At 41.9% G+C, this 23,210-nt stretch overlaps 1 protein-coding gene and 1 long non-coding RNA gene across 18 annotated transcripts in view; one reads left to right on the top strand and one right to left on the bottom strand.

Annotated features, from left to right (window-relative positions):
* LOC112995158 (uncharacterized) overlaps positions 1 to 23,210 on the top strand; it is a 34,935-nt gene that overhangs the window by 5,600 nt on the left and 6,125 nt on the right. For 5 of the 16 annotated variants that reach the window (XR_010388323.1, XR_003262110.2, XR_003262104.2 and 2 more), the window contains 3 exons: positions 9,326 to 9,377; positions 13,779 to 13,942; positions 22,897 to 23,053. This is a non-coding gene — a long non-coding RNA (uncharacterized LOC112995158). Of the gene's footprint in view, positions 1 to 6,251; positions 6,365 to 9,325; positions 9,378 to 12,574; positions 12,643 to 13,778; positions 13,943 to 14,468; positions 14,579 to 16,201; positions 23,054 to 23,210 lie in introns of all 16 variants that reach the window. The other 11 variants (XR_010388324.1, XR_010388325.1, XR_003262106.2 and 8 more) reach the window with 11 other exon arrangements.
* AFG1L (AFG1 like ATPase) overlaps positions 17,538 to 23,210 on the bottom strand; it is a 74,752-nt gene continuing 69,079 nt past the window's right edge. For both annotated transcript variants that reach the window (XM_026119952.2, XM_026119954.2), the window contains 2 exons: positions 22,828 to 22,941; positions 17,538 to 22,081 (listed from right to left, as the gene is read on the bottom strand). In XM_026119952.2, the coding sequence (XP_025975737.2) occupies positions 21,953 to 22,081; positions 22,828 to 22,941 (243 nt within the window). In that variant the 3' untranslated portion in view covers positions 17,538 to 21,952. The remainder of the gene's footprint in view (positions 22,082 to 22,827; positions 22,942 to 23,210) is intronic.

Genomic DNA, 23,210 nt, shown 5'->3' with positions numbered 1-23,210 from the left:
CAAAAATGTCATTGCTGTCAATGGCGGTTTTGTAAGAGAAAGAATTGCAGGAGGCAGCTCTGGCTTCGCAGCCTTCTGCTGCTGAAGCAGTGGTATGATGTTGCAAAGTGTCTCTCCCTATGGTCTCTACTTTGAAAAAGCTCTCTTAAATGTAAGGCATTTCCACCAACTCTTCTTCCTTACTCTTTGCCTTTTCTTCCTATGTACTTTCTTTTGCTGTGACAAATCAGGCTGTGCTGAGAAGCTTGATACACCTGCTGGAGGCTCTGCTGAAATGGAAATCTTGCCTCTATAGTGTCAGCATCAGCCCTTAGACCATCATTGTGCTAGGAGAAGGATGCCCTAATCTGATCTGAAACCTGAAAACTTGTCAGAAAATGGGGTTTAGAGGAAGAAAATGGGGGAATCATTTTGTTGTTCTCCCTTCTTGGGGGCTGGCTCTGTGTTAAGGCACCATTTAGTTCAGTAAGTCAGGCAGCTCCAGGGAGTGCTCCCAGGCACTGGAACTCAGTTCGGTTCCCCTGTGAAGTTGCTAAATGGTCTCTGGCACAGTTTTGGCCCAAGCTACTAGCGCTTTCCCAAACAATTCCCAGGCATGGATGCAAAAGTTTGGATGCAGCCACTCCACTTTGAAGGGTAAGAGGGTTTAATAGTCTGGACATGGCTGCTCTGTGCCAGTTTGCTAATATGCTCATGCAGATGTGGTCTGGGTGTGCCTCAGGCAATTTGTTCTCGGAGTGGTTCTCTACAAAGGGACAGTGTTGCTTTCCGGTATTAAACTGCATCACGGAGAACAAGCAGGGAAACAGCCTTGTCATACTTTCTCTTCACCTGCTGAAATGTCAGCATCAGTGAACGTGACTGATGGATGTTTTTCAGTTGCTCCAACTGCCATCCGATAGGAAGGTCACTTGCATCTGCGTATGACTTTGAATAGATTTTTAAGAGCAACTGGATATGAGCATATACTGTATTTGTGAGACCAGCACTGTGTGTTTTAAATTGATGTTGGAAAGATCAGTGGTGGAACAGCAGAGCCACATAAAATGATTCACAGCTTGAAGAAAATGCTTTACAATGAGAGACTTGAAGCACTCACTCTATAGCTTATCAAAAAAGACTGAGCAGGGAGTTGATTATGATGGCTAAGAAACTTCATTGGAAGAAAAATATTGGGTACTGAAAGGCTCTTTATTCTAGTAAATTATGGGAATGAGTAGCAGAAAGCTGAAACCAGATAAATTCATACGAGAAACTGGGCAAATTTTTTAGAATGAAGGTGATTAATCACTGTAACAAGCTATTAGGGCGGTTGGCATGTTTTCCGTCTTCGGATGTGTCCAAGCCAAGACGGGACATATTCCTGGTGGATGTGCTCTAATGCAGTTAAAAGCATGAGTGACACTAGTCAAGTCCGAGGTAAGCAGGTGAAATTTGAGGACTGTGACATACAAGAGGTCTGACTAACAGTTCCCAGAGGACCTACAGAAGATCTAATAATTCTCCATCTATCCTTAACTTCTAGGAGACTGAGAAAAATAGCACTTAGCAGAAAGTGGAAGGGAAGAATTGAAATGATGACCTCATCACTGGCGCACTAATGCGCCCTCTGTTTCTAAGAGGACTGTATCTTTCACCTGCTCAGTGCTTTATTATGTATTTTCAACACTGATTTCTCTCCAGTCCACAAACCCTTTGTGTCCATTGGTGTCAGTGTCTTTCATCTGACTAGACTGTGAGTAAAAAGCTGTGATGCTCAGCAGCTCACATGGTAGCTCGGATAAGCAGTTTCTTTTCATTTGTTGTTATTTTGTCTTCTTGAGCTTTGGACTTGACTGTTCTCCAAGCCTCCTAGTTTCCCTAGTACCCGTTTCCTTATGTTTCCTTTATCACCAGGCTTTTAAAATACTGTACTGCATTGATAGTTTCTGGTACAGTAGACCTCAGAGGCTTCCTTCTAAAAGTTCTGGGACCATTTGTTCTTCATAATATGACAAAAGGAGCCCTCTCTCTTCTAAAGATTTCACATGGGATGGGTATGTCAATGATGTGCTGTTTAGATGAAAGTTTGTCAGGAAACTTTTGATGAACTGCCTTTCATCCTGAAGTATAAATGTGTAGATACTACAGCTACTGACAGGAACACACAAAAGTATCTTTGCAAAATACCTTTTCCTGCAATCTGTAGCTAGAAAAGCACTCTAATGTCATTTTAAAAACACAGAAAACTTCTCTCCTGGAAAACCAGTTGGGGATGGAAAACAACAATTTCTCACTATTCATCTTTTCCAGGATCCCAGTTCCTAAGCTCACAGTCCTTTCCTACTTCTACCCCACCTGTTTGGGATGATGTAAGAATCTGCTATTCTCTTACGTTCTGAGTAAAGTCTACTGGCTTCTCCCTGCTCCAAAGAGTAATTTTGTACAAAGTCAGAGCTGCAACAAGGCAAATGGAGGAAGGGATATAGAGAGACCTGCTTCTGGTCAGTACCCACCAGGCAATAACCTGGTGCACAGAGTCTATGTCTGGAACATGGGAAGTCAGTGATCAAATTCTTATAAGAATAATGCGGAGCAGGGATTTGAACTAAGATCTCCAAATACCAGGTGAGAGCCCCATGCTTATTTTGATGCGAAAACCCTTTTCAAGAACAAGGAATTTCTTAACTTTTTTTTAAGGGAGATGTATGCATTTTTCCATGCAGCTGTCAAAAAAATCAGAGGCCTATATGCCTCTGGAAAGCAATAAGAATATTTGCATGAGCAAAGGGCTCCAATCTGGGAAGGTACAGTGGATGTGAGAAGAATAGGGTTCTGACTAGAGAGAGGGAAATTGCTTAGAGTACTGGGTGAGGTCCTGCAATGACTATTCTTATTTGCCAAAACTGCAGCTGAAAATAGACCCAGGCAGGAGCTAGCCCAAAATATTCCCAACCTGTCAGTTTTGGAGAGTTTTCTCAGCATCAGGAAAATATGCACCTTTTCTCCCTGCTGTCTGGATCAGATTTAGCTTACTGTGCTTCTGTCCCTTCTTCTTTTCTTGGTTTATCTGCTTTTACTTTTTTATGCACATCCTGCTGCTAAATGTGGGTAAAATAAGTGGCTAGTCCTTTTACTCCATTTCCTTTCAGCTTGTTGATCACAGGGTTCACTCACATGCCTAGTAATGCATAATTGAAGGATGGTAGCTTTGCCCAGCTGGCTTAGATCTCACCTCTAGGCCAGCACTCAAAGACCTACCTATTCTGAGTGGCATAGGAAGCTCTCCAGGGCCCAGAATGTGAGAAATAATCAGTTCTTATAGAAATATTTCTGTGATGCCGTGGAATCCAGCCAACAGACATGATGAAAGTGAAAACTGTTTTCTAGGGCATCCAGTTTCATTTAATTTTGTCATGCCTCTACAACTTTTCTGCAAATCTCTGTATCCTTCTGCGTGTTGATTGTGTCCTGTGTGCTTTTGTGATCTGGTTACCCTGGCAATCCAATTGGTTTTTCCAGAAAAGTCAGTTCCACCAAAGTTAATTGACTTGTTACATTAATGGCCTTTGTGCTCCTTTATACACTTTAGTATCCATTGGTTGCAAGTTCTTTCATAGGGTTGGAGTGTTCTGAGAAGAGATTTGCAGAGAGCATTATGCTCTGGCATGCTTGACGGGAGCGGACTCTTTTTTCCTTGTTTCTTCTTCATTCTTGCTGGACTGATCATCTTTCTTGTTTTTGAAATGTGGGGCAGTTTTCTACATGTTACCAGAGTTCTTTTCCAGCAACTATTTATAGGAGTGAAGTTTACCAGTAGAAGTCCTTCCTTACGTGGCCCCCTTCCAAGTTTGTGATTACAATAGTTTGATTTAAAAAAGCCTCAACAGCACTTCCTCCTGTAGGCAAGCCACAGAGGGACCAATGCATACCACTTTCATGTATGTTATTTCCCACTTAAATTTAGAATTTTTAAGAGCTTGAGGATTAATGGATATAGCCCAAAAGGGTCTTAAATATCGCACAACACTGAGCTTTCAGACTCCTGGCCCGTTGAATCACACTTGCACTCTGTACAGGCAGAGCTGGGTGCCTCAGAAGGACAAAAACTAGGCTACACAAGGAACCACTTGAGCTTGTCAGCAGATAATGAATGTGGAAGGGAAAACACAAAGCAAAGTCCACCCAATCCAACAAGGATACAGGTAATGTTAAACAGAGAGGTTGGCTCATCTCCTTTGGTACCCTCACCCTTGCTTTGGAGAGGGTGCAGTTACTTTGGGTTACAGGCAATGGACAGGACTGCTGGCAAGTCAAATCACAAGGGAGGGAAAGGAGTGGAGAGACCCGCATTGAAGGGATGGCTGAACAGGACTGGGGAGCTTTCTGAAGCTTTATTGGAGAAAGCCTGGGCAAATACTAGCTCTTCAGAGGCACAGCATCCATAGTCTTTTTGTTTGTTTTGTGGGCTTTTTTTGTTGTTGTTGATTCCCCCATTAGCCAAATCCTAGGAGTGCTCTAGAGCTCAGAGCAGCTGGGCTTCAGGCTTGTTCAAATGCTGAACTTTCCTGACTAGGAGGGCACTGGCTTGTACCAGTGGGGGAGAAATGAGGCTGCATCAATTCCAAATCCGTTTCTGATGTCTTGATTCTTGAGAACAATGTCAGGATCCCAGCAGATGAAGGAGAAGATTGACTGCATTAAGAGATTTCCCCACTGAGATACAGACAGCTCCTTGTCATCACAACTGCCCCTACAGCTGGGCAGTTCTCACTTTCTCATAAAGCCACTTGCAAGTGCATTGAGAATCCCATAAATAAATAAAAGCCTGAGAATGGATAGCACTACTCACCAGCTCTATAAGCAGGGACTTGCCAAAACGTGCCCATGTGGAGGATGTCTCCACAATGTCTCCACACACAGCCCACTGTGCCCCAGGGTGGAGGAGACCTCCCAGCACCAAGCCAGCATAGTGCCAACATGTGTCAAAGGGAGTGAGCTGGGAGACAGAGATCCAGATGGACTTTCCTGCTTGGGAAGTCATGAGGCAGCTGTGCAGAAGTTCTGGACTTTCCAAACCCTTTTGTGGGCCTGCCTGTTGCTGTCATGCCCAGCTCCTCCCAGATGGAGGCTGCCAGGCAACATGCCAACAACTATGAGGCATGATGAAGCTACAGGGGTGGATGCCTATGCCAACGCAAAGGCCAAAGTGTGCATGCTCTTATTTTGTACTTGTTTCAAGAGCCACCTCTGAGCACTGTGTCTGTCCCTGCCCTTCCCCCAGCCTGCTTCAGCCTGGACAAGGACCTGGGGTGTGGAGGAGGCTACTTCTCCCCTTGGATGCTTCCTCCCTCAGATTCAAGCTCAGTAGAGTTAGCAGTGATTACATACCTTTGTGCACTAGTGTGCTAATGTGCACTTAGATGTTGGCTTAATCAGAAGTGGGGGCCAGCCAGGAGTGGGAGCAATCCTTCAGGGAGATCTGGTGGCAGTGATGGATAAGGGATCTTGCTGTCTAGCTTGGCTCCTCAGGCAGAGGAATGGTCACTATGATTGCCACCCCATCAGAGCTGGGCCCAGTTTTGCTCATCGCCTTCCACCCACCTGCCTTGAGGTCACCTCTCCATGTTAAACCCAACCCTGGCTTCTCTCCCAGACTTTTCCTCTCAGCAGAGGCTGATTACAACACAGGGACCTACAAATCTATTGACATATATATACAAAGGTAGAGACAGCTGCCAGTTTTTCATGGTCATTCTCCCTGTGTTAGTACGTGCTGTACGTGCTCTGCTTTCTCAGATATAGTTGCTTTTCTTCCACTCTCTCCAGATCTGGTTTGTATCTGTTTCATTGCTTAATATTCCCTGTTCACTCATCTCACCAGTTCTCCAGTGCACGTCTCCATGGATTTGTTCCCTTTACTTGCTGTCTGTCCCCTCTGCTGTATCTGTCTGCTGGAATTAGCATTTCCCTGTGGTTTGGCTTGTCCCACAGCCCCATGAGCAATGCCTTGGTGGGCTTTATTCAGAGTGGATATGTGCCAGAACAGAACCTTGGCTGAAACTTTTGTAGCTAGTTTGGGAAGTTAGTCATACCAACAGCAGTGAGGACTCTAAAGTGAAAGCACTGTGATGAGTCTGAAAAGCTGAACTGGTCTCTTAACATGGTGTTGTAAAGCACATCACTTGCTCCACGCAAGTAACCAAATCCATCCACTAGAGCTTTTCTTTTTTTCCTTATTCCTTCTACAAATTCCAGATTTTCTTTTCCAGCAGGCTAACAGCATGAGATGGACAAAATCCCAGCCTTATGCTTCAAGCAAGTCAGATCAGCCATTGGTGTGTGGAAAGCCTTGTTTGCGGAAATGCTGAAATTTCTGGGCCAGGTATAATGAGATCAGTTACCACCCTCATCTCTGGTTCTTTTCCTTGCAATGATAGCTTTGAAAATACAAATGTATTCTGTGTCAGAAGCCTGTTGTTTATCTTATTCTTAAAAGAACCAGATGAAGATGGTACTGTGAAGCCTGTTAAGCCCGTGGCTTTGTGTGGCTGATTGGATGAACAGATTGATACATATTTAATTGCTGATCGCTCTGTTTTGCTGACTGTGTGGTTTGCTGAGCTTGTATGGCTTGAGAACAAGCCTGGAAGAGAAGGAAACAACTGCTGAATTTTAATCCTGGTGCTGATGTTCACACCTCCTGTGGCTTTAGTCAAGCCAACTAGTAATCTAAGCTTCCCTATTTGTGCTGTAGGAAAAATACTATTTACCTATCTGAGAAGAAGGGCGAATAGGATAACTAAGTTTGCAAAGGGCTCTCAGGGCTAAGAGTCAAGATTCCAAAAATAAACAGTCATTTTTCTTTACTCTTCTGCTTCACACAGCCCTGTGTTGCAGTGAGAACCTCCCTTTGCTTAGGAGCATGCATGCCTAGTATCCCACAGCAGAGATCCTGTGTGGTGGTGAGGATATTGCTGGAGCCATCACATGAGCAGCAATCACAAGGCAGGATCTGGCCATGGGGGAAAGGCTGGAATATGATCAAGCCTTGGGAAATACCGTATTTACCTGAATATAAGGCAGCCCTCCTTCCAAGGAAATCCTTGTTTTCCAAAACAAAAAACCAAAAAAATTGACTGGATGTGTATTAAGAACATAAATCTTCTGTGTCACTGTAAAGGGCAAGTCATCCCACTCCTGCACAAGGAGCCACAGCCCCTCTGCCCCATATTGCCCTATAGACCTGCCTTCCCCACAGCCCCATGCCACTTCTCTGCCCCCCAATTCTTGTGATCGCCCCACCTGACTGCTCTCTGTTGCTAGATACAGGGTGCCCGAAAACTGCCTGGTGTGATTGCACTTGTTGCTCCTGCCTACAGCCAGCCATGGACTTAGGTGCTGCAAATGGAGGAGGAGGGAAATAGCCCCTGCAGTGTATCCCATCACATGCACACCTCTAGTTGATTTAGCTTTGCAAGAGTTTAGTTGACTGGTTTCCTCTTTCCTACCCTGCCCACATTTAGCACTGTTTTGTTTGTAGCTGGATTTCTCCCTGCAGCAGGTCCTAGTCTAATTGAGGCTGCTTAGGCTGAGCTAAGTTGTCCAGCAAAGTCCTGGCAGTTGCGGCATACACCCAATCTGCTGCCAAAGGGTACTGCAGAGGCACTTAAAGTTGTAAACCCATGCCAGAGCAAGGATATCTGGAGTCTACATTTTTTTCAGCACTTACTTTCTAAAAGAAATCTCTCTCTCTGTCCAAGATAATATGGTGTATTTATTTTCCTTTGTTTTCAGTCTGATGGTGAGGTGAGGGTCTGAGCATATTTCATCCACTTCTTGGGAATCAACTTCTCAGGAAAAACATAAAATCTTTTACAGTAACAGCTATTAGATGGCCAGAGGCTGGGTTAGGCTGCCAGGGTTAACTTGCACAATTGCATGTGACAGAGGCAAAGTGAATCCCTTCTCACTTCCCAGTTTGTTTGAAATCAGCAGTATTAGTGCCCTGTATGCCATGAACCGATCATGCCATCTTGTGGGCTTAATCATACTTGCAGGCAAACTCCAACTGAGTCTTGACAGCTCAGAGCGTAATGCAGTATGCCTATTCATCTTACTTTTTTTCTTAACTTTTCAAAGCAGTTTTAAAAGTTAAAATAGGTCTAGAAATAAGAGTAGGAGAAAGCCTTACGCACTGTCCTGGTGTGCACAATCCATTTTATCACCCGGGATAAATAACTAACTAAAGAGGAAGTGGACATGGTATCAGAGCCCCAGTTGCTCCCTCCGACATTAGAGAGGATGTGCTGAATTGTCTAAAATGTATCAGGTGGCACCATAGGGAGCATCAGAAATTAGCAGCCACATTCTCCTGAATGAAAGCTTATCAAACCAATTTTTTGCTAGAGGTGGTGAATGACTGCAATGGTGAAGTGAGAGCTTTGCCTGTCTTGTACAGACAGAAATCCAGATAGACATTTCTGAGCTCTGCTATGTTTAGCCTGGAAGCATTTTGGATGTCCCAACTTTTGAATCTGTCTGGAGTTTGGAACTGAGGCTTGCCTCTTGCTGCTCCAAATGCCAACTGTGCTTTTGCTATCATAAACACAGAGCAGCTTGCAAGAAGAGAGTACTCATTGCAGTGGGATCCACCTCTCAGACGGAAGTTTATCACTTGTCAAAGACATCAGTCATGTCCTTTTCTGTGTTATCAGAAACTCTCCAGTAATTCAGGAAGAGGACAGTGAAAGAACCTCTCTAAAAGAAAATCTTATTTTTAGTCCTTTCAAAAATGACTGTAAACAACAAAGATTTCTTCTTTTTCTAATATTTTAAGATTTTTGAATTCTATTCTGACTTTAACGTAATCATACAACATATGCAGTAAAACTCCTTTTCTGTAATTTGTTTATCATTGTTCTAGTCAATAACATGCTAGTCAAATCCTTTTTTTTAGAAAAAAAAGACACCAAACTTTGAATAAAAAATAGTTCTGTGAAATCAGAAATAACTTCAAAACAAGTTTTGCACCAAAAAGGGGAAGAACAAGGGCAAGTACCTTGGCTGACATTTTCAGAATTATCTGCTTGTGTAGAGGCTCCCAACTTTTGGATGCCAGGTTTGAGTCAGTGAGGGCCACTGCTTCATGCTTTAGCAGCCTTCGGGTATCACTTGTCCTGCTAGTCTAACTTTCCCAATGCTATCTGGAGCTTTGCAATTCTACATAGGGCCGAAACGAAACCCCAGCTCCACTGCCCGTACTTTGGAAAGTTTGCTGAGAAACCTTTACCTTTGTAAGTGGTCGTACACTAAGCTTATTGACAGTGGTCTGATTCTTTTGCAGACGTGAACTTAGCACTAGAATCTGGAAGAGTTCTCAGACAGTAACACAACTGGTAAGTTGACATATTCCTTGAAGTTTGAACTCTCTTCTCTTCAAAATGTGTCAGCTGTTGAGTTGGTGGATGTGGTGCAATGACTTCAGTGAAAAGGCAGAAGGGAAGATTGGTCAGTCTCTTTTAGGCACCTGGACTTATGTTGAATTCTCTGGAGGCAACAAAGGATATCCTGGTAGGTGCAACTATGAGTGAGCTGGGCTCCAAAGTTTGGTGGAGTGAAAGCAACAGAATTTTCTGCTGTAAAATTGGCAGGGGTCATGAATTGTCCAGTTGTCTCCTTCCTTTATTCTAAGGACAAGTATCCCAAGAAATCTGTGCAAAACTGGAATTTCATAGCCCCAGCTTGCTAATTTCTTACCACGAGAGAGACCAGAATATGCATGCTCTAGGGAAGATGAGAGGAGAACAGGGAATGCATTTTGATTGGAAGTGCTAAGGAACCACACAAGTAACAAATGTGATTTATGTGAAATTGCCTGTGTGGTGTTATCAAAACATGTAATGCTTAAAAAAGCGCATTACTATTGTTTGCAAGCTGGCACAGGAAGAGATGAGGGAAAAAAATTTCTCTCCCCTATGGCAAGAGGAAAGATCCCAACGCATGGTGGAGCTAGATGATGGCATTTGATGAGTTTGGCCTCCATAGCCCTCATACACAGCCTCGGTATTCCTACAAAACATGATTAGGGACTAGCTTTCTATTCACAGATTTCAGACTTACACGTTAGTTTACTGCTTATCCAGTTTTAGCCTGAGTTCCACATTTTGTCTAGATTATGGACAGTATTACCTAAACTCATTTAAAATACAGCATTGGCCTTGTGATTCCTTATCTGTTGTCACTGATGGTAAATGTACCACAGTTAGAGGAGAGGGAGCCAGAAATCCTGACTCTTTCTCTAGGCTTTCCCTTCAGTGAATTTTGTGCATCTCAGCCCTAGAGAAACAGAAAAACCTTCCTAAGAGCAATAGCACATATAAGTGTTTGCATATACTCTTTGCATGCACATGGACAGGGAAGTGCTGTGAAGCAAAGGCAATGAGAAGAGGTGATCTTTCTTCTGGTTTTAAGCCAAGAAAGGGGAAGCGCCACTGAAGTCCACTTCCCCCTGTTTTTTGGGCTCTGCTTACACTGTTTTATGCAAGACACATGAACTCAATCATCTTCCTGTTTAAAAGACAGTGGGTGCTAAAGCCCAGCTTCTCCTGTGTAGGGATCTACCTTTCACTGAAACCAGATGTCCAGGTACAACTGGAGGATTTAGACCCAAGGGCTGAAGCACCTGCAGCTCATTTCTCACTGGGGATATAGGCATGAGCATGTCATTAATAGCTGCAGTGGCTTCAGCTCCAAATGACCTGGCAAAGGTGTTCTCAGACCAGAAAACTCTTCTATTCTTTTCCAGTTTTAGCGGTTGGTTTATTAGTTGGTCATTCTCCCCTTGCAGACCTTGTTGCTTTTGCACTCCAACTCACCTATGATGCTTAGCCTTTGATTCATCATCACTTTGCCATTTTGGAAAATTTTTAAGTCAAATAAACCCTGGAACCTAGTGGAGGAGGACCATGAGACTGCCTAGATACTAAAGTGCAATGGCTTGTGATTAAACAGGAGGCAGTTGGTTATCAAGGATTTAATTTTCACAGAAGGAAGAGTTGAGGTGGATCGGAGGGGATGGAAAAAGAGGAACGGAGGCTGCCAGAGCAGTGCTGTACAGCTGACTGAGGATAAGCAGAAGGACAGCTGTGTGCAGGCAGGTCTCCCTGTTCAGTCTGGAGAGGACTGTGACCTGTCTGGCACACTGGGTCTTGGACTGAACTGGAAAAGGCAATCTGGCAAGAGCAAGGGCAAAGCTTTGTAATGGTGTGGGGGAGCCCTGGAAAGACTGTAAAATGAGAACAATCAATTAACAAGCCACTATGGCTTCAGGAAAACAATTACAACTGTACTAGTGTAATGAGCACATATGAGGCACAGAAGCTGTTTAACCTTCAGCATTGTGCCTTATAAAGCACCTCTGGTGCACTGGGTAAGGTTGTTAATTATTAGGGTCAACCTTAGCAGACAGAGGTGTCCTCAAGTATGGGTTACTGTGATGCATTCAGATAATTTCTCCATTATGTCAATAATTTCCTAAATTGTTCGAGTATTGACAGATTGGAGTCCATTAACCAAGCCTTAACTTATGACTATGGGAGCAATTATAGTCCACAAGGACAGCAAAATCCATTAATAGGTCCAAGAGTATGTGTGTATACGTACATATATATATATATATATATATACACACACATATAAATATATAAACAACTGTAACAGGTTGGTTAGGCATTAGCCATTGGTAAATCAAATAATCAATGCATACAAAAGAGCCTAAGTAGACAATGACAGACATTGTCTTCAGCGAAGAGAGAACAATCTTGAGATGCTTTGATGGCAGAGAAGAAAGTCAGTATAATTTTTAAAGAATACCTGTGTGTTTAGAAATTGCAAATGAACAGAATCACAGTCAGACCAAAATGTTAATAACTTTTACTATAAAAGTGCTTCATTTTTTCTGCAGAAAAAGATGCCATAAAATAAATATTTCATGGATTTAATAAATTATGGTCTGTTACATTGTCCATCCTTATGCTTCAAGACAAATCTGATTGTTTCTATTAACACATGCCATATATTTTTTTGTACTTAGAGGCAAACATTTTTCCAAGGATAGTCTATGAAGGACCAGTACATTTGGATATTGCGATATAGGTAGACAGTAGATTCTGTTGATTTGCAAACTTTTTCTTTTTTGCTTTTTTTTTTTTTTTTTTTTTTTGGTCTTAAGCACAACTGAAAAAGCAAGTGTCTTAAGCTGAGTTGTTGTAAAGGAGTGCAACGCTGAATGCTTTGTTGCTTGAGCTGGCACATTGACTGTATACAACTTGTAGAGTACAAGGGAGATGGCTGTGTTACTGTGTCAGAGTACTGTACATGTCTAAGTTTACTTGCTTGATATTATTCTGGCTGACTGCCAGCAGTTAAACCAAAGGAGGCTGATGATGAGAGATGGGAGAAAGGAGGAAATGAAACAATGACAGCGATAAGGCATAGTAATACCAGAAGTCCTTTAGAGGATCTGTGCAGAGCAAGTTATTGGAATAAGCTCTACCAGCTTGGTGCCAGAAGGGTGACAATCTATTCTTCCAAGGCCAGTGCAGAGCGTGAACAGATGTTAAACCCTCCCTCAGCGCAGATGAAAGGAACAGGGGAATGGAGGTAAGTAAGACCAGCCACTGAAGGAAAGATATCGATAGAGTTGCAAACGCAGGCAGCTATGCAGTCACAGCCCGGGACTGATGCGCTGCAGTGGAGATTTTGGGGACTTGTCTAAGCTTCTGGAGAGGTGGTGAACAGGAAGCCCCATGCATGGAGACCTCCAGTGGGTTTAGCCCTCTCTCCCAGTTGCCTGTATGGCCAGTCATTCTGCTCCAAAGGGACAGTTTCAGCTGTCCATCACAGGTTTCTCAAGGGAGGGGGCTGGCAAGCAATGGGTTCAAAGAGAGCAAGCCTGTTTACATGGAGGCAGGGAGTGATGGGAAAGACAAAATGTGTCTGGCAGTCCCAGCAGCGCAGGAGCTGCAGTTACTACCAGTTGTGTGTGTGGGGGGGTGAACGTGGCCCTTATGTGCTGAGCTTGTGCCCTGGGAAGAGATGGCGAAACCAGCATGAGAAGGTACACTGCTCCCCCAACAGCCTTAGGCACCTGGAAATATGTCTGGGGTTTTTTGGTTTTTTTGTTTTTTGTTTTTTTTTTTTCCTCCCCAGACATCCCTTATTAGACCAGCTGATACCACCTTTCTCTACAAACTTCATTTCACCTATATTCTTAGACTCCTGCAGCTGCAGCAGCACTGCAATACCTGTAACCACAGGACAAGTGCCCACAGGCGAGGCCGCGGGGGGTGGGGTGAGCACAGGTGCACCTCACGCTGGAGCCATCTTCCACCAAAACTGCCCAGGCAGCTGTGACTGAAATTTAATTTGCCTGGTGCGTTCAGTGGACATTTTAATCAGCATTTCCTACAATTTACTTGGCAAACAGGCTCAACTGGCAGCTGCCTCACTGAATGGGCTTTGCACCCAGTCTAACCTTTTCAATTCACAATTTCCAATGCTGGAAAACCTCTCTGTCTCACTCTCAGGAGTTTCTATAGCAATCATTGCCATCCCATCTAAGCACTGAAAATGGTAACCCATTCAGATTGTAATTTTGCTGGACAGTAATTGTTTCTCTTTCCATTGCCTTCTGAAATTTTACTTTTTATGAGATCACCACAACTGGAGGAGACTGGTCTTCTGCCTGTGTTTTCAACAAACCTGATTTTCTTCCCCCCTCCAACTAACTTTGTTAGTTGTTTGCAGATTGCTTGAATCTTGACTCTACCAGGGAAATATTGTTGAGTACTTTATACAACAGCTATAAGGAAGACCTGATGTGAACATTGTTCACAAGTCTGCAAGAAAAAAACTCAACCAACCAGCATTTCATTTTATGACCTGAAAATTATCCACTGCTGTAAGTAGAATAAAACAGTTTTGCAAGTATTTTTGGCTCAACTGATTGTAAAAGAACAGAAGATACAAAGAAAGCTTTTACTTCATGGCAGCTTACTTTTCCTGGTTCAGTTAACTTTAGCTTAAACAATCACTTGATCTTTTGTTATGTGCTTCATCTTTCAGTGGCTGTCATCTCTGTTAATCTAAAATTAAGTCATGGAATTGAAGTTTTTGCTTTTTGCAATAGGAGCATGTGGTAGAATTATATTACAGCTTTTGAAGGAATCGATTAACCATTTCTTGAGCTCTTCTAATAATCTTTTCATATACTTTTATGGCTATTGGTGCCTGCTGGAAAAATTAGCTTAAAGCTGAGTAAGGGGAATTGTGGACAAGTGTTTGTAATTTGGCTTTGGACTGACAGTGTTTGATTGCACTCAAAGAATTTGAAATCTTTGCACTGGCAGCAGTACTTGAATCTGGGAATATAGAATTCTCATTGGAAAAGAGTGGATTTTTATAACGATTTAAATGAACAATTTCAGCTAGAGAGTGGATTAACAGAGCCAACTAAACCCTTCACCCTGACAAAGAACTGGCGGGAGGACTATAGAAACTCATCCAAAATTTTACCAACATGAATGCAGAGTAATAGGTCAGTGAGAAGCATTTCTGTATTTTAATGGCGCTCTTAGAATTCAATTCAATTTAAAATAAAAGTTGTTTTACAAATATGCGGAGAATGCAGAAGGCTGGAGAGGGAGCAAGTGGCCTGCATCCTCCATCTGCTCTATCCTCCCTCCACTCTTGCACTAGAAACTACAAGTCCTTCTCAGCAGACAGAAAGGAAAATGCAGGTACTGCCCTAGCCCAAAGGTTGGAAATTTCTTCCATTTTTGCAGGGGCATGGAGGCCCCCACCTTACCTTCCATTTCATGCCCTTTGTTAAGAGGCACTGTGCTATGTTTCAGCACAGAAGAATGATGTATTCAACCCTAGAGAAATCTACTGAGAGGTTGTGTTGCCACTGAATTTTTATCAGAATACAGGGAATGTTATTTAGTATGTCAGCACTGTTAAGCTCAATATACCTTCTGTTATGAAAATAAAAGCCATATAGATTCTTGACTAGTTTGAAGTACATAGAAGCGAAGGAAAGCAGAGTTTGATGAAGAGCTGTAGCCTTGATGGGGTTGTTTCCAGTCACGTTGCTGCCCAAGGGGTGGCAAAAGTACTATGCTCAGAACAATGTGCATCATAGGGATTTGAGTTAGTTGGCTTGTTTCTGTCACCAGCTGTTCACCTAAGACATTAAGATGAACAGAATGAAAGTAAGTAAATGGACTGTTTCCACAATGACCAGGAAATGCTGGGTGAGGGGAACCCAGGTTCTGCTGTTACGAAACATTTAGCACAAGTAGCTTTCCTGGCAGTGGGCAACAAACACTAGCAAAGCGTTCTGTTTCCTGAATACAAGGCAACAAAAAATCTTCAGTGCTCACATACACAAAATAATGCACTTGGGGTGGAAAAGTTTTAATGATTTTTGACACCTCACAGGATGCCGCCCAGCTCAAATAGGGGTTACTGGGGCAGCTGATGATAAGAGTGTAGCTGAAGCAGGAACAGAAATGGATATGATGGAAAATATATGACCTGTTATTTGGCACTATGGCAGCCTCACTGAAAAATCTCACTATGGTCTCTGGCCCAGAACTGATACAGCCCAACTTCCTCCTAGATCCATGTCCCCATAGCGCCTATATGCTACAGTCCTCAAGGTCCAAAACCAACCAACATGAAATCCAGGGCCTTCAGGGAAGCTGAGCCTCTGCAAACCTGTGCTGCTACCTCAAAAATGAGGTTGCAGAACAACAAAAGAAAAAGCAAGTATCACAAGACCAGCAGCACTCTTATCTGACAAAAGATGGACATTTGATATTGCTTATCTCTGAGAGAAAACAAGTCAGAGGGAACGGAGAAATGTACATTAGATAAAATTGCAAAGGCAGATGAGGCTGCATCTATCTTTGAAGTATCTCAGAAAAGGGAAAAAGGCAACAAAGCATGCAAAAGAACCTTTTTTTCCCTGGAGGCAGTCTCACTGCTTCAGGATGCTAGAGGGGAAAAAAAATATAGCAGTTTAGAGAAGGATCCAAAGCTTACATGAGTAACAAGCATGTAACTTCTGGAGAGGGTGCAGCCTTATGCTCCATAAACCTGTGTGAATCCTGAACATGACATAAAGAAGTTTTCTGGTTGCTCTTCTCAAACACAGGATATTGCTGCTGCTGTAAACAAGATACTGGAGCAGAGTGGTCACAGCTTGACATCCGACACAACGGTCCCCCTCTTTGGCACAAATGGGGAGCCTGAAGGTTTCCAGTAAAGACAGAGAGGATGGAAAAACACCTGGAGAAGAAAGGAGAAATAGCCCTAAAATTAAACCTCTCCTAAACCAACATTTAAAAAATTTTTCTCTAGCCCAAACTGTAAAATACTTTTGCTTGTCTGTCAGAAAGAACTGCTCGACCCTCTGCCACTAGTGGCTGCCAAGCAGTGTCGTGTTGCAGCCATGCTCTCCCCTTCGCACCACCATGACGGGCAGCACATGAGCACCAGCATCAGGGCTCTGCAGTGCCCCTCAGACCCTCCTGACCCATCAGCGTAGGGACTTTGGTGCCTGCCTAAAGGGAATTTAACCAACCTCTTCCCATGTGCCGGGGCAAGCTCCACTGCCCTTTCTGTGGTGAGCAGCAGGCCCACACTGCCAGCAGCGTCCTATCAGTACCCATCAGCAGAAGCATCTCCTAAGCCATACGTCTGCACATTTTAGTAGTTACACATGTGCACACTTCAGCACATGTGCAGACAGGGATGCACAAATGCAGCAACCATTTCCAGGTTAATTCAGTGTCACCAAAGCAGTTAAAATGTTATCGGCTTGAATCAGAATGACCAGAACCATGGCCCAGCTGAACTCAAAGCAGATCTGAACAGAAGCATTTACAAGTCCATTTCTTTGATTTAAAGTGCGAAGAGATCAAACACTTTGTACAGATGAGAATTTTAAATATTAAGAATGTTCCCAAAACCTTATTTTAATAGACACGAGGCTTCTGCTTCTTTTCATTCTTCCGTCAGATTTTTCTAAGGTGCGCAAAACCCGTAACAACTAACCACAGAACTAAACTGGCTGACAGTGAAAGCAGATTTTTTAACAATAAAAATCCCAAATTAACAGAAAAAGAGCATTTGAATGTGGTTTGCACTAAGAGCATCCCACTCTCAATCCAGGCTCAAGCTGCTCAGAAAAAGGGTCAAAAGAGTGGAGAAAAGCTTCCAAAACCCAAAACTGGATCCTACCAGGGTAGGATTGCCTGCAGCAGTAACTGAAGACAAGCCTAATCTCCAGAGGACCTTTCTCATAAGTCCTGGAGACACCTACCGAGAATTGGGCCATGCACAGGGCAACAGCGTAAGGTGCTACAGCTCATCTAGGCCTAGCGGCAGAGTTGGCCCCTTGGAGACAGAGGCAAAAATTTCACTTTAAGTACTTTAACGTATTATAAGTCCTGTTTATTCAGAACATTATAAATACCATGAACAACAAGTAAAATGTTTATAAAATCTGGATTTATTAGTTTTTCCTTATTACAGCATACTTTTCAAATGGCAGGATTTAACAATGTTCACTTTGTTATATATTAGACTCCAAATTATGTATTTTAAAAATATTCTCAGTATACAATAAAACAAAAATCCCAACAAAATTTATGAAGCTACTGTAGCTCACAAGTACAAGAACTAAGTGGTAATGAATCATAAAGGAAATCTGACATTATAGGTAGAAGAAAAACTACATGAATTGGTTTGTTTTTTATCACAAATCTCATTTTTTTTCTTTAAAATAGATGCATTATGCAAAGAAAAACATCATTACAAAGAGGCATGTGGTGTTTTGTTGATGGCATTTATTCTGTAACCCAAACAAGAAAACTAATCCACTGTGAGTAGCTGATGCTATTTACATACTTTACTGAAGTATTTTCATCCCAGAGCCTCAGAGAGCATCTTAGAATATTAATGAACTAAGCCTGGCAACGCTCCAGTATTAGTAAATAAGAAGTTAACATCTTTCCCATTTTATCAACAGGGAAACTGAGGCACAGGGCTAATTCAGATCCAGGCAATTCCAAAAAGAGAATTCCTGGGTCTTGATCCTCTCAGACACATCTCAATGGAGAGACCATTCTTCCTCCTTGTGAGATGTCTGGTGACATCTGTTTGAAACCTTGCCATTTTTTCATGTTTCAATTTAAACAAAATAGGTGACATATATCTATACAGTTTCATTATGATCATGTTTACTCAAAAAAAGCATTAATGGCTTTTGTTTTTAGATTAAAAATGACAACAGCAAAAAGTATATCTTCAGTCCCTCCAAAGACCTTTGCAAAGCTGTCTCATTATACCCAAAATACTGTAACTGTTCCCTCTATTTCTGTGAAGGTAAATGCTCAAAACCATTAGTTTAGAAAGACAGAACTGTGCTATTTTTTAAAAAAGATAAGATCTACTGCACAAAATCTGAAATGAAAATACAGACACTTTAAAGTATCTGTGTGGACAGAGCAGCTACATGCACAAAAGCTGTAACTTAAACTTTTGGGCATCAGGAACATTCCTCAATCAGTCAAGTATTTGAAACAAGTTAGCTGAGAGATTCGCAGCCAGGTTGTGGCCTTTATGAACCAACATGAAACATTTCACATGGTGAATATCATCACAAGGGTTTTACTTACTGTGACAGCAAAGTATCATCCCACATCAATAAGATTATTTCTAAAAGATGTTTAAAAATAACTCAGCAGTAATGCTTGCTGAAAGACTAAAAGTTAAATAAAAATATGTTGCAGATATAAGATGACAGGAATTTGCAAATTAAAAAAAACTAAAAAGACTGTGCTTGAATTTGGTATAGATGTGTACAGCACAAATCCAGCAATTTTAAGGCCATTAAGGAGTGTGCATAATTTATTTGCAGGCATTTCACTGTTTACATGTTGACAACTAAAATACCTTAATGTAGGAAGAAGCAGCCTTTAAGCTTGAGAAGCTTTGCTGTCTAACCGTAGCGGGAGCGCGGGCTGCCCGGCCCCCGGGGGCAGGACGCAGCAGCTTCGGGCTTCAGCAACCGCTTCTGGGCAGCACCCAATTGCCTGAGAGTTGTCTGGCTTCAGAAGAAGCCCCCTCAAATTCCCTGTTGGAAAGAGGGTTTGTGCATGTTACAGCATTACGAGCAGCACCGTGAAATAGGGCCTGACTTGAAGTGGGTGCACGTAACTGTGCCTCCGGGTACTGTAGTGATCTCCATCCCGGCATCTGGCCTGACTGACAATTTGGTCCCACCAATCTCTGCCTGTGGTCCTGACCGGGAGGTGGCAATCCACACTGTGCAGTGCAACCACAGATACTGCACAGTGATTTAAGCAGCTTCTCTTGTTTTCAGTCTCTCACTTCTGCAGTATCCCTCATTTCCTCTCCTTGATTACTTCAGGTGCCTACCAGACTCCCACCAGAAGGCTTCCTTGCTGGGCAAGGAACAAACTGCACCAAGATTTTATTTAGGAACACGTCCTGGAAGCAGCAGTGACTCTGGAAGCTTCTGGGAACTTGATGTCCCTCTCGTAACTGGAGGGAGCTCACCTACATCCCAGGCAGCTTTCAACAACTCCCAGGGCCTGCTGTGCTTCCAGAAACCCTGCGTACCTCAATTTGGGATGGGCGCCCAGAAGGCAAAAAAGCCCCAAATGCCATCAAGCAAAGCTACGCCAGTTTGGGCACAAGAACGTTTGCCCAGGGGCCACAGGGAGCCCCCCGGTTCAGTGAGGTCAGTCATTGCCCACAGACCGAGGAGGAGCACCTCACTTGGCTGCCGTGACAGCCTCTGCAGGAGCAGACAACCTGCAGAACAACATCCCCTCTCGCATGTCCCAGACTTCTCGCCTGTTTCTGCAAGGCTCGTTTCCACTGTACCGTGTGATGGAGGAGGGCACGCAGGCTAAACCTGCGATCAGTTTTTAAAACAATGCAAATAAATACCTAGATGCAAATGCCTTAGGCTATCTACCATCACCTCCCATTTTTGCACATGGGCTTCTGATTCAGACGGGGCCAGAGGCATTTGAACGCTATTAGAAAAAAAGTCAAGCCTAGGCTGAAACTTCAGGAGACTCATCAGCTTAGGCTCAGGCTAATGAGTAGAGGCTACCATGTATAAATATATATGCATACAAAATTAAATTACGTATATTAATATCTTTAAAAATATATATACACACACACTTGCATGCATGAAAACCATTTCTCAATAGTCCCTCTGTTGAGAAACCTAATTAATCTAAATTAATCTAATAAATAAATTAAATCTCTGAGAACATACATCAGTTCTTCTGAAATTCCTATGTAAATGCAATCTACTGTGACTGGATTTTTCATAAATATATATTAGAATTCTTTGTTGTAGTCGCCCTTGTGGGAATAACACAGTTTGCAATTTACACAATTAAGTATAGGCTTTGAAAATTATCTGAAGAACTGGTATAGCCAGTATAAGTAACTTCCAGGGTAAACAGAAATGATCAGAACAGAAAACCAGGACTAGAGCACATGGCTCCAAAACATTTATATTGCCATAATACATCTAGATGCAGAGGACAACTCCCTGCTTCCCACCCCCTCCACCCTCCAAAAATCCCCTTTAAAAGCTTTTTTTGATTGTAACTGGAGTTATGATTCAAATAATTTAATGAGGCTTAATGAATGCAGAGAAAAAAATTTTGATGACACATATGATACAAAAGAAGTCACATTGTAAAATCTAAAGAAAACCTTCAGATTTGGGGATGGTATATAACACATCTCCTTGCCAAGGAATCAGGGCAGTCTTCTCAGCCTATCTGCATAATATTTTTCCCTATTCAGGGAAACTATTTTTAAATACGCTGTTAAAATGACATCTTATAAAAACAGTGTACGAGCTAATATGAGCAATACCATGTGTTGTTTCAATCAGATTAAAGCACAGTTAAAGGCAATTCTAACTAAAAGGAAGTTTTCAACTACAACCACCAGAATAGAGGACATGATTTTGAAAATCAATGAAGGTCCCATCTTTTTCATAAAACACACTCATATAGTAGTATGATGAACTGCCTCAGCACTACTGTGTACTAGTGTCCCCCCAACAGGGCAGGTGTGCTACTAGCAATGGAAGGTATTGTAAAGATGGAGCCTTAGAAACTTCATAGTAGAAAGAAATCAGTGTATAGGCAGCACATCCATCTTGCATAAACTTCATTTTTGGTAGAAAATATAAGAAAAGTATTGGCTTGCACTTATGTTACATTATACCCTGTCTTATCATAGTTTTCTTTTGTCACCCATGCTTACTTGGATCATCTGAGGTTTCAAGTACATTCAAACTCTTTCTTGGGTTTCTCTCTTGGATCAAATTCTTAGTTTTCAATCAACCAGAGTGAGCAACAGTCTGATTACAAGAAACTGCGTTTCTAGCAGGGACTTCTGCTACATCAGGAGGAGTTTCACATACAAAACATTTGATCCTTCTTGTGCGCAAGCTGTCTTATACATGACAGGAATAGTGCATGAACCACAAAGCACCCTGTTCGTGCAAGAACAGTATAAATCCACCATCAACCCAGCATAGCCCATTGACTGGGTCTCCAGTCAAGAAAAATTCTGATCCAGTTAAATTTCCTGTACAAATTTATGTTTTACAAAAAAGGAAATAAAGGCAAAATTTCATATGGCCACAAACTAGTGGTACAAAAAAATAACCGAGTCCTTATGTCTGAAGCATAAAAACCACTCGATGAAAAAAACGTGGTCCAGAAGATAAAATGCAATAAATTATTTCATTTGTGCTAAAAAGCATTCCAATTCTGTAGTTTTAATTCTTTACACACTTTTTTTTAGTGTTCTTTTATTCCTCTTCTAATTATAACTATTTTTTGCTTCTGTCCCCATCTTTCCAATACTGTTCAGTCTGCATTTCTGTAAGACGTGAGACAGTACGCTGAAATGCAAAAATTTCCTCTTCTCCTGTAAACATGGAGAGTCCTTTGGCGGAATCCTACATAAATACACAAAAATGGTACCACAAAACTGTGAGAAACATAGCTGTACTGAAGTCCATCCTGTCTAAACGGTAACACTGAATGCTTTACAGGCTTGAATAACACAAGACACCAGTATGACACCAATGCAAAATAAAGTTAACCCCTAAAATTAAAGAGGAACACCTATTTCAGCTAGTTAATCCTCTGAAGAAACATAGCAAAGCAAATAATTTGGTTTAAAAACAACTTGATGACATTGTAACCATCTATTTCCACTTTTCTGTTGACTCTAATTGTACAGGGCTTTTGTCAAGACCATTTAAAAATTCACTAAGAATGACTACGTTACAAGGGAAAGGAAAAACGGAGTAAGGGGCATGCAAAATAGTATTCATTGTGAGGAACTGAGAGATAGCCCTGTATATTCTACAAAGAGCTAGAATAGACCATTTTTATTTCTGTATTTTAAATATAAGAGCTAAACTTAAATCACTATTTTCATAAATGGTTGAATAGATATAACCATTACCAAACAAAATGCCCCTAAAACTTACGCAAAATGATTCTATATATTGTGATAATTTCTTTGACCATGAATGAATAATGTAACATACAATTATGAGAGTGACAAATACACTGCAGAAGAAGCAGCAAATCACTAGTTAAATGTTGACTTGATTTCTTTTCCTAAATTGCTCTTGTAATTATGAGACCAAAACCAATTTTGCCACAAAAGGGAGACGATGTTAATACCATGTACCTGGCTCAAGTCCAGATCATCCATCAACACTCTGTTGTCCTCTAGCTCACCATTGTCATGTTCTACCAGGAACAAGCTTTGGAGAGGAGTTGCTGCCGAACAAATAATACGCACCTGAGAGAGGAAAAACACGCAACAATATGATCACTTGGGTTTTATACACCAGGGATAAAAATGCATCTTTTATGAAAAGCAAACTTCAATTTATGACCTTGTTTTTTCCCAGGTATTTTTCCTTTCTCTTATTAACAGTGCTGTTACAGATTTACCTGACTTAGTCACTTGGAATATTAACCTTACAGGATCTTTTTCGTAACTGAAATAACTTTTACTCAGACTACAGTGTAACTATGCTCCTAAATACTCAGAAAATCTGCTATATC

This window comes from Dromaius novaehollandiae, chromosome 3, assembly GCF_036370855.1.
Source record: "Dromaius novaehollandiae isolate bDroNov1 chromosome 3, bDroNov1.hap1, whole genome shotgun sequence".
In the NCBI taxonomy this organism is placed as follows: domain Eukaryota; kingdom Metazoa; phylum Chordata; class Aves; order Casuariiformes; family Dromaiidae; genus Dromaius; species Dromaius novaehollandiae.
The sequence above is the reverse complement of the archived record's forward strand: the minus strand, read 5'-3'. Positions and strand labels throughout refer to the sequence as shown.